Source organism: Bactrocera oleae, chromosome 3, assembly GCF_042242935.1.
Source record: "Bactrocera oleae isolate idBacOlea1 chromosome 3, idBacOlea1, whole genome shotgun sequence".
Lineage (NCBI taxonomy): Eukaryota > Metazoa > Arthropoda > Insecta > Diptera > Tephritidae > Bactrocera > Bactrocera oleae.
In genome coordinates this window covers 70,377,963-70,390,115 of record NC_091537.1, presented here as the reverse complement: position 1 = coordinate 70,390,115, position 12,153 = coordinate 70,377,963, and the positions used below count along the sequence as shown (strand labels likewise).

At 34.2% G+C, this 12,153-nt stretch overlaps 2 protein-coding genes across 2 annotated transcripts in view; both read left to right on the top strand.

Moving 5' to 3' along the window:
• The first annotated feature begins 1,296 nt into the window (after window positions 1-1,296).
• LOC106616984 (uncharacterized) lies at window positions 1,297-2,767 on the top strand. Its single transcript, XM_014233939.3, has one exon. It carries the CDS (start codon window positions 1,517-1,519, stop codon window positions 1,850-1,852), a length of 336 nt encoding a protein of 111 aa, XP_014089414.2. The 5' UTR covers window positions 1,297-1,516; the 3' UTR covers window positions 1,853-2,767.
• An 8,578-nt stretch (window positions 2,768-11,345) lies between these two features.
• Window positions 11,346-12,153, top strand: part of LOC106616474 (transmembrane protease serine 9) — a 31,517-nt gene continuing 30,709 nt past the window's right edge. Inside the window, exon 1 of the mRNA XM_070106535.1 lies at window positions 11,346-11,392. Within this exon, the coding sequence (XP_069962636.1) occupies window positions 11,361-11,392 (32 nt within the window). The 5' untranslated portion in view covers window positions 11,346-11,360. The remainder of the gene's footprint in view (window positions 11,393-12,153) is intronic.

Here is a 12,153-nt window from a genome sequence, read left to right as displayed (position 1 = left end):
TTAATGTTCTCCATAGTCAGGTGTCGTACTATGGTATGTATGCCCACAGCTACTATGATGGTTATCATTATCGATTTTTATTATCGGTTTTCACTAAATTGTTCATCTTTAGTATATTAACTGTATTTCAACTATTTTTCAACTACCAATTCTAGTCCTGGAATACGTTGTAATTTCTCAACTCTTTGAACTGCGCCATTACATTGACTTTATCTAATTTAATGTCCACCATCATCGCATCGGCCGAAGTAACTTTTGATAGCTGTTTTACTTGGAAGTTTCAATATTAAGTTAAAATTTAAATTTAATTCTGAAATCAAAAACATTTTTATATGGTTAAATCTTGCACACACAGAGTTGTCTTGCATTCCCCAAACCTTCACATTTTTTAGCAGCGAGCAGAGCTCAAACTTATTCCGATCGTTCAGCTTGTATGACAGTTACATACATGACATATGCTATAGTGATCCGATCTGAACAATTTCTTTGGATATTCCATTATTGCCTTTGATAAAAGTTCTTTCCAAAAACCTTATTCCGCTCCTTCAGTTTTTATGGCACCTATATGCTACAATATATTGCTTTAGATAACGATCCGTTCCAAATTTCGCGGAGATATCTCGTCATGAAAAAGTATTCTATACAAGAACTTGATTCCAATTGTTCAGTTTGGCAGCTATAAGCATTAGTGGTCCGATGCTAAATTTAAGATCGATATCTCAAGAACTAAGAGACTAGTTCGCTTATATATAGACGAACGGTGGGACAGACAAACGGACATGGCTAAATCAACTCAGCTTATCTTGCTGATCATTTATGTATATATTTTAAAGATTTTCCGACCTTTCCTTCTGGGTGTTACAAACTTCGTGGCAAACTTAATATACCCGGTTCAGGGTATAAAAATCGAAATGGATGAGCTCTTAAGTGCATTTATATAGTAATATTTCTTTTTATCATTCGCCCTCAACTCTCTACTTTGCCACCTACGTACAAGTATTTCATTGTTAAAATGTCTCTCATATTTAGATCACTGCCATTTAAAAATCTTTATCGCAAGCACTTTCTGACTTCTCGCAATTAAAACGCTTTAAATTCATATACACCCATTAAGTGACATAAATTTCACACATACTGTATACGCGGCTACACTTTGTTAAACGAAGAAGTGCTAAAATGGAATGTAAATGGAAGTATGGAGAAATTTCAAAAGCGACACAACAATAGCAACGGCAGCAACAGCGGCTACACGCTGCTGCTGCGGTGCAAAAAATATTCAGTTTGTTTTGCTACATCCATCCATACAGACGGGAAGCACGGTGCGCTTGCGCAAAATCGATCAAAAGTAAAATTTTGTTAACATAAAGTCGTAAAGTGGTTCTTACACAGCGCTACACTTATTATAACGGTATCAAGAACAGTTGCATAAGCAGAAATAGCAAAGACTAAAATTAATTAACCGCATAAAATCAATCAATCAATCAGTTACGATTTTACTACTGTCTACACACAAAATATGGCTAAATTGTTGCATCACTTTGTTGTGGTTCTACTGCTCAGCATCAGCGCTGTCTCTTTGGTCTGGGGTCGTGCGACTAAGCTGGCAGATAATAGCAAACAATTGTTGGTTTTCGGCAGCGGCAAGGAGACGAGTCCGCCAAATTTTGTGCGCTTGGTCGTGATGCGTCTCATTTATGGACTCGCCTCAACAATGGGTCTGGAGGAGCGACTGGAAGATGCCTTTAATGGCGCTTTTGTGCCGCCCAATGCTGATGGTGGTCTCTTCAGTTTCGGCGGTTACGATGACGATGATGATGGTGGCGCGTTGGGTGCACTCTTCGATGACATCTAAAGCGCACCGAGTCAACGAAGTAACGGTGCATGTGCCGAGTATGCCGTGTAATAATTGAACTTTCGAATCGCGTTTCGTTGGCGTACATACAAACATATTTACATATGCGCATGTGTGTGTGTATGTTGGGAAAAGTGTGCACGAAAAGAAAGATAGAGTAACCAAAAATATTAAATTAATTTATTTTAATTTAATTTAAATTATTTATTTTATATAAATGTACAATAGTTGTTTAATGAATAGTCTGTAAGTAAAAAAGACACGTTAGGAATTTTTTTTCACACACTAGTGTGAACAAATTCTAGTTATGAAAAAGTGTTACGAAATTGACGAAAAAACCAATAAAAATACATACATACATACATACATATTATTGAACCAAACGTGTCATACATTCTGCAAACTCAAATATTGAAAAACTTTCTACTCTGCATGTGCGCACAAATGTATTTATGTATATACATATACATGTATGTATGTATGTATTTATATACGTACAAATTTTGGTTTGTGACGAATCGAAAATTAAATATTAATAAGCAATTAACTGTTGCACGCACAGCACACATGCATACAAACATTTAGCTTCCAGTAGAAACTAAGTTTAAAGAAGTCCACTAGGTGGCGCTATAGACGAAATATTATTAATAAATATATATTTAGATATACATACTATATAATTACATCGTAAGCGTGCGCTAGACGATATTACTTGTATCATAGTTTTGGTCATTTAATTAAAGCCGTTAAAATTATTTGCATGCTGCAAGAAAAACTTAAATTTTTAGAAGACCAACATTTTAACGGGTAGTTGCAACGAGTGTTACAGATATCCACAGCGAACGAATATCTGTAACACCCCGAAAAGCGTTGGAGACTGTATAAAATATATACAGTAGCGAACAAAGGTCTACACACTCCACATATTTTCGTGGTTCTGAAAATAAAAAAAACTTTTTACAACAAGTAAGCAATATATAGTTCGGATATAACTCGTATACTCACGCAAGGATGAAAGCCCGGAAAATTTCTTTTCGAATTTTAATAATATATCTGATATTTTGATCGATATTTTTGGTAAAAAATTCGCATTAGGGACTGGCGTCCTCATTTCGGTAACTGGAGGCTTGAATAGTGTTGGTCCGACTTGGACGTGGAAAGTTTTATCCGGTTACATTGATTGGTTAATAATTTGTATACTAGAAAGTGAAAGAAACAGATCGAATTAAAAATTTTTTTATATAGGAAGTAGGCATGGTTTTTGTCTGATTTCGCCCATTTTCGCACTTTAATGTAGGAATGTCAGGATAATGCGAATTTGAAAATCGGTTAAATGGGTCCCGAGGTATAGGTTTCTACCTAAATGTGGGCGGTTACACGCCCACTTTTTACGTTTTTTTTTGTCTGGACGTTCCTATAGCCTTTGTAATCCCCTGACCAAATTCCAATTTTGTATCTTAATTAAGTGCTTAGTTATGGCTTTTTATATGTTTTCGATTAAAGCGTCTTGTGTGCGTGGCAATGGTTCAATTCCAAGTTTCATCAAGCTATCTCAATTTTTGCTCAACTTATCGCTTGTATAAACGAACGAACGGACAGATAGACAGTCACTCGGAATTAAAATCGTCTTTTCATCCTGATCATTTATATATACATAACCCTATATCTAACTCGATTAGTTTTAGGTGATACAAACAACCGTTAGGTGAACAAAACTATTATACTTTGTAGCAACATGTTGCAAGTATATACAAATTTGTTGATACATCTTTCTAAACACAAAAACTAAAAAAGTTCGTTATATAACATAAAATAACAAAATTATGGAAGAAATACTCAAAAATTGCGTTGACAAAAGTCTATATACTGTTTAAAAATAACATAATTAAGTGAGAAAACTTTACTTAATTCTAGGTATTATTGCATTTAAGGATTTAATTGGGCTCCCGTTGGCATCTATAAGCACTTGAAGCAGCCTCGGCATCGATTCTACTATATTTGGCAACTGTGCAGATGCTCCTACTATGCGTTCTTTGAGTATAATAGTGCCTTAGTTGTGTTTCGAACTTTTTTCTTTTATCGGTACCAAATATGATGAATCTCGACTCCTCTGGAAAGAAAATCTTTTTTGCGAAAAATCCATCTTCTTTACTATATGTTTTTTGGTGAATTCTAAACGAAATTTTCATTTTTTTACTAAAATAGTGTTCTAACATACTGTGGAATTCTTTATCGTTTAGAGTTCTTTGTGAACCCAATGTATATTAATACATTGTTACCCTCACTTAGTATGTGAGATATATTATCGAAATTCTGAGAAAATCCTTTTCTGATCTGTGTATCAAAATGGGTTGAATCGGGTCAATAATTCCCTTAGCCTCCAATATGTGAGTTATCCTTATGAAATTGAGTGAGTGTGTTTTTCTAATAGCAGTGTAGCTGTGGATGATGAAATCGGGGGAAAACTTGCCCCAGCCCCCATATAACTGATATCAGAATTTCTAAACATCCGATTGACTTTCACTTTGTAAATATATAGGTGATGGTTTATGAGGTACTTTAATAATATGTGGTAATGCCTAAAATAGATAGAATCGGGTCAATACTACCCCTATATCCTATATACCTAATATACGATTTTCAAGCTTCCGGTTTGCTTTATAAATTAGTATATAAATCGGTAAATATGTAAGATATAGTGGCAAATTAACTGAACGTATAATATTGAATACACTATAGTTTAATGCCGAAAATATATAAAATCGGTCTATGAATCACCCCATTTCCCGTATACTATACGTAATTTTTTTGTTATATTACATTGTAACAAATGTTTTGCCGATCGGCAGTGCTGATTTCGGTCAGTGTGTGATTTACATATTTGTAAAACTGAAGATATGTTCTAAAGTATACCTGAGCAATATCAAAGGTCAGGTCAGATCGTTCTTTGTTCCCAGTACATATATATAATATATATATATACAGTGATTTCCGACTTTCCGTTTACGTTAGTCAAAATGTATGATACTTAAATGAAAGTAAATGGACAATTTCATTCTTGTTGTTGTTAAGAAATCGATTTGAAATCTTGCACTTTACATTCTTGTATTTGTCAAGATATCTTCACGAAACTTTGCATAGATAAAGTATATGAAGATGAAGATGTACCAGTAGGAAGAAAATTGAGGCCGTAGTCCAGAAGAATTTTTATTTTCCACCTCATTATTTCTAGATGCAACTGGAGGTTAAGCGGCTTCACAATGAAGGATTCGCGTTGTTTCAATATATAATTATACCCTAAAAAAGGATATATTATGTTTGCCACCAAGTTCGTAACAACCAGAAGGAAATATTGGAGAATCTATAAGGCACATATATAAATGATCAGCGTGACGAGCTGAGTCGATTTAGCCATGTCCGCCTGTCCGCTCGCGTATGTGTATATACGCGAACTTGTCTCTCAATTTTTAAGATATAGATCTGAAATTTTGCACATGTATGTTTCTCACTAAGAAGAGAAGAAATCGGACCACTTTAGCATATATATAGCTGTCATACAAACTGAACGATCAAAATCAAGTACTGTGTAATCAAGGGGAAAACCTTTTTATTTAATATCTATCTCAGAATATTTTGTTCAGATCGGACCAAACAAAAAAAAAAAACGTTAACTTCGGTTATATCGAAGCTATAATAACCTTAAAAAAGACATAAGATTCCTTACAAAAACTTCATTCTGATTGTTCCATTTGTATGACAGCTACATGCTTCAGTTATCCGATCTGACAATTTCTTCCGACAGTGCATTATTGCTTTAGGCTATGACTCTTACCAAATTTCGTTAAAGAGTTTCCATGCAAGCAATTTATTCCGATCGTTCAGTTTGTATGGCAGCTGTATGCTATATTGATCCGATATCGGCAGTTATGATAAAGACAAATGAGTAGCTTCTTAGCGAAAAAAGAACGTGCTGAAAATTTCAGAGCGTTATCTCAGAAACTGAGCGAATAGTTCAGGTATATACAGACAGACAGACAGGGGTTAATCTACTAAAAATGTCACGCGAATCCTACCATATATAGTTACATATGGTATACCAGGTCTACCGGTATAAAGTGAGCGTAAAGTGTTGGTAGGGAACATTGCATACACATTCAATATCCTTGCAGTCATTGAAAGCTATAAAAAATATGGTCAAAATGTGTAAAAAGCAATGATCAATACTTTGCATACATTGTTTTTACTTTCCCGTTAAAAATTAGTATTTCATTTTCACAAAAACATGTTTCCTTCTGGGTTTTACAAACTTTGTGGCTTACTTAATATACCCTGTTCAGGGTATACAAATCAAGATAAAATTGCGACGTTTTAACATTAAACATACTCTTAACCATTGTAATCGTTATAGTAATGGATTTTCATGCGACTGTTAGCAAATACATTTTTCCCACAAACAGTAAAACAATTCCTATTATCTGCTTAATTTCATACATACAAGTACATATGTATGTAAATACATACTTTAATTTGTTGCAAATGTTTCTAATGAAGAAAGTCATAAGAATGCAATGAAAAGAAACGATTTGCTGGTGCTTGCTCTCTTTTCAATTGAAAGTTTTTATTAAAATACATTAAAATGTAAACGTATGTGTGGATACGTGTGTAAATTATTATTTTTCGCACTAAAGACAGATAGAACAAAGGGAACCCTAATGAAATACATATGTATGTGTGTATGTATTTCAAGTTGAGCTCAGTATTTGTGCAAAGTAAAGCGAAAAACGTGTGGAATAATTAAAAAATATATATAATAGTATATATACTCGTATACATATACATATATAAACATATATATACTCGTATATACAAATTATATTATTTGTATATGTTAGTACAAATGTTTGTGCGCCTACTTAGCCAGTTGAAAGTGTTACTTTTACTATTAGTATGTATTGTTTCTTTATTTTATAAATATTCCAAACATATCTTTTCTTTAAGTAAGTATGTCACACAAATCAATTAGTTTGTAAAAGCAAAAAAAAAAAACGATAAATATTTTAATTGTTTGTACAGCAAGTAAAAAACCATAAATACATTGGAATTTTTTCTTTCTTTTACAAATGTACTCGATGCACTAGTTAAATTGAAAGCTTTGTAGGATTGTGTGTGTTAAGCAAAGACATCTACGCTAATATTATACAAAGCTGACCAACAAACGCATACATGATGACTTTCGGCCAAGTGAGCGAGATGCAAATAATTGCGCGGCTGTGACCCGATTATCTCTAGGTTGACTTAAGAAGAAAAAAAAAAGTTCTACTTTTTTATACTCTTAACAGAGTATATTAAGTGTTTGTAGCGCCCAAAAAGAAACGTTGTAGACCCAATACAGGATATAATGGGTGTTTCATTAGACATGTGGTTTTCAATGAGACAATACTTTTTTCGGAGTTTGTCTTTTTAACTGTTGTTACTTGATTTATACTCAGTTTCTTTTGCCATTTCGTAATGAACAGACTTACGCCGGAACAATATTTGCAAAGAGTGTAAATTTCTTACCAAAATAATGGTTCGGTTCGCGCGACGTATCGCCCGCTGCGTCCAATATTCGATCAACATAATCGCTCAGCAGAGTCGGTAATTAGAACACTTATGGATTAAGTTTACTCTAGTAAAAATGTGCTTTCTCAGAGATGACGTACAGTGCCCACCGAAGACGTTATTGCTGCTGTGTAGCAGAGTATCGATTTTGCAGAAGGATCTTGAAAGAATTGAAGCCGAACGACCATCAATCACCGTCGCACGTTCGGTAAATGAGCTCAAAACGAAATGTCCACCTATTCCGATTATCACGAGAAAATTCTGTTCAGTGAGGAAACTAACTTTTTGTGAAATGGGTAGCGTACCCATAAAAAATTTAGCGCAGTCGGAGTGATGATAATGCACAAGCAATTGTTGAAATGACGTTCTAAAAAAGTCACTGTTTGGTGTGCTCTATGGGCAGAGGGAATCATTGGGCTATATTTATTCAAAAATTAAGTCGGGCATAATTTTACAAATGGGTAACGCTATATACCCCGATTAATGACTTTTTCGTGCCTGAATTAAATAATGTTGAGGTGGACGTCCTTTAGTTCCGTAGGCGCCATCTTGCCATGTCATACAGCCAACAAAACGATCAATTTATTGAAGGAAACTTTTGTTGAGGGCATTATCTCGCATCGTTGGCCTGTGGCGTGGCCTTTAAGATCGTGCGATTTAACACATGTCACAAAGGATTAACTGTAAATAAACTGGCTGACGTCATTGCGGTTGGTCTCTATATCATAAAAGAGTTGCTCCGAGAGAGGAGAGACTGGGTAACATAGGGAAAAGTACTGGCAACAACTCACAGGCATGCGCAGCTCAAAATTCGATTATACAAAATTTCGGAACATATTTAAGTTTCACCTAAATATAGCCACTATAGCATATAGGTGCCGTACAAACTGAACGATCGAAATCAAGTGCTTGTATGGAAAACTTTTTCATTTGACGAGATACATATCTTCACGAAATTAGGCAAGAATTATTGTCTAAAGCAACGGTGTAATCTTCGAAGATATGGTTCGGATCGAGTCCTTATAGCATATAGCTGCCATACAAACTGACCGATCAACGATCAAACTGACTTGATACAACTGCAGTTAACGTTTTTTCTTAAATCTTAATAATTTTGGTTAATTAAAAAAATTGTTTTCGATAATCCGATTACACAAAATTTCTCAAACTAAAATTTCGAAACTCGATGAAATGAATGTGTTGCATAGTGCTACCAACTGTTAAAATGACATAAATGTGATATTATTTAACTTTCATCCGCAATTTTTTTATATTTAGTTAACTAAAAAATCTAATTTCGAAGCATAAAGCGTCAACTCACAGTCCAAATGTGTGGTACTTGAATATTGTAATTTATGCTCGAAAACGAAAAGTTCTGTTTAAAAATTTTTCAAGCCCTTCGAAAAAAATTTAAAATTCGTAAATTCGGTACGAAAAAATTATACTAATAAAGCAAAAAATTTTTTTATAGTGTAATTTAGATTGAACAGCTTAAAAATTCAATATTTAGTGCCTAACTAAAGCTATGCTCTACACCAGTATTTCAAGCTGCATATTTCAGTACGATTTGAGATGCCACTGTCTAGGAGATATTTTAAAACATCGCTATTGATAGGCATATAAATGCAGTAATCTAACATTGCCCTGTCAGTGTAACTTAAATAGTCGCGAGCTTCTCAGCTTTCATTACAAACGCTGGTGATATGTGCTTTCTTATGTGAGTTGAATTGATTTTGCAATAAAATGTCTGTGTGTATATAAAGTGCATCAAATTTAAATATTATAAATAAAATTTAAATCGGAATGTTTTCAACTCTTGCAGCACCTTCAATAGAGTATAATTGTTATGTATTCTAACCAGTTGGTTTTAACACCATATATCGGTAACCATATCTACTTTCCATACCACTGTATTTTTCAAAACGTAAAAATTTAATATTATGTGATATAAAAACAGAAAGCAACTGCTACAAACTGGATTATGTCCGTGATAAGTGCCAAATTTACAAATATTCGGAATTTCATAAATTTTTCAATTTTAAAAATATTAAGGGTGTTTTTTTAAACATGTGGTTTGCAAGAAGAAATAAAGCGTATATAATGTAATCAACGTTATAATACAGATAAGGATTTGTCATTAAGTTTTAAAAATAATTTCGGTCAAGTAATCACCGTGGATGGCTCGAATAAATTTCTGCCGAGAGACCCAATTTTCGACCACTTTTGGCAACTAAAGTGGATGGGCACAGCTAAAATTGTTGGGCGTGATTGCGGATGAACTCATGCCACACAGAATTATTAGCGTCTTCGGTGGGCACTATACGTCATCTCTGAATATGCACATTTTTCACTAGAATAAACGTAATCCATAATTGTTCTAATTACCGACTCTGCTGGGCGATTATGTCTATATAATATTGAAGGCAGCGAACGAGGCGTCACGCTTATCGAACTATTATTTCGGTAATAAATTTGAACGATTTCCAAACATTGTTCCAGAGTAAGTCTATTCATTATGAAGTGGCAAAACCAACTGAGTATTAATCAAATAACAACTGTCAAAAAAACCAACACCGGAAAAAGTACTGTCTCATTGAAAACCACATGTTAAAAAGCAACCTTTACTAAGACTCAAGACTGACAAATTTACCGTTTTAAATTCACCCAAACATTAGTATAAACTTAGTCAAGAATGGTCAGACTTAGAAATTAAAATAAAAAAAAAAATGAATTGAATAAAATTGTGTTGCTCTTTCACCTATTATATGTCGCGATTTTCAGTGAATTTTAATATGAACAAAATCGATGACTAAACAAGTAAGGAAGGGCTAAGTTCGGATGTAACTGAATATTTCATACTCTCGCAAAGTCAAGCGGTATACTCGTTTGAAATTTCTTTAAATGTTTTGTTTGATTTGCATAGTGGAAAGTGAAAGAATCGGATGGAATTTAGAATGGTGTTATATGGGAAATAGGCATGGTTGTTATCCCATTTTCGCACTATAACATAGAAATATGAGAATAATGTTATGTACCGAATTTTGTTGAAATCGGTTAAGCAGATCCCAAGGTAATTTTGAACGCGGTTCCTATAAAGTCATCTTATACCATCTTTGAAATGAAATTTAATGCCTCTGGCGTGTTTAGTGCTTGATTTATCGCGCTTTTAGTAGTTTTTAACAGTACCGTTACATGGGGAGTGGGCGGGGTTGTCACCCGATTTAACGCCATAAATCAAAAATAAAATCGAGCACCAATGAATGTATCTTGATAAAACTTTGCATGAATAGTGCCTTTGAGTTGGGCGACCTTATTATCAAAAACTGTCTAAATCGGACTAAAACTATTCAACCCCCCATATATTGAATATGTGGACCCCAGTTCCTACAGCAAACATTTTATCGAAGATATCGGTCCTTCCGTTATATGTTATAGAAATTCAAAGAGAATCCTTTTCTAATAATAATATGCCTGTACGTCAAAAATGGGTTGTAACGGGTCAATAATACCTTTAGCTCCCATATACCTAATAAGTAAGTAAAATGATTATATAAACAAATAAGTAAGATACCTGCAAAATTTATTGGAAGTATAATATTGGATATACTATAGTTTAATGCCGAAAATGTGGGAAATTGGTTTCACAAATTACTCAAACTATCATATACTACATATATTAATATTCTTTGTTCCTGGTAAGTTGCAAGAGTATGAAAGGTTCGGATTCGTATCTGTGGGGGAACAAGTAAACTTTGATTGGATTTAAATATACGATTACACTTTTTCTATATATTGTTTGGTTTTCCTATATACCTACACACATATGACTCTTATCAGTATCACTTATGTTCAGCGAAGAACTCGTATCAAAGACTACTACAGACTACTTCGCCTACAAAAATTCATTATGCCGAAGGGACTAACGAGAGGCAGAGTGAGGTAGCGTACAATCTGAACATAAGTTCACTGGAATCGTCGTTTTTAAGTGTAAAAAAATATATTGACTGAATCTTTTAATTTATGTGATCCTCTAATTTCGCAATTAAGTAAATAATTGTTTCGTCAAATGAAGAATGGTTCATTATTATCAACATCCATAATTGTGGGATGTCTTTCCTTTCTTACTTCGACATTATAACTACCTTTCCTATTCTGTATAAGTCTTTGAACCGTACATTAATTATATTTCTGATGTCGTGCAGCAGATGATTTTTTTTTAAAGGGTGGAAGGGGTCGATCTCGTAGACGCACAGCAGTTGGTCGTCGTCTAACGCCTGCTAAGCGCACGCGAGCTCCATAGGTCCAGTGCTAGAACGTAAGATAAGACTTGTTCCCATTGTAACGAAAAAGGTCGTCTACCAACGCCAGTTAAGCGCGATCTATAGGTCCAGCACCAGAACGCAAGATGACAGCAGAGATCGAACTCGTTTCCTGCTATTCCGCTATGACCAGACACCCAAAGGAGTCTGCTTATGAAGTCGCTCTATGCTATTTCAAGTGAGGAGAGTGATTCACCCGATTCCATCATTTTCAAACTCACTTTGAATTTCATTAAAATAACTAATTTATTGATTTTTATATAAGACATATGGTATCTGGCCTAGGGGAAAGTGTTGACACGATTTTACCCGTTTATGATACAAGGGCATATTATTGCCAGAAACAAATTCTCTCCGAATATTACTATTTATCACAGATTG

Excerpts from the sequence above, each read along its gene's own strand:
- LOC106616984 (XM_014233939.3), top strand. The coding sequence starts at position 1,517 with ATGGCTAAATTGTTGCATCACTTTGTTGTGGTTCTACTGCTCAGCATC.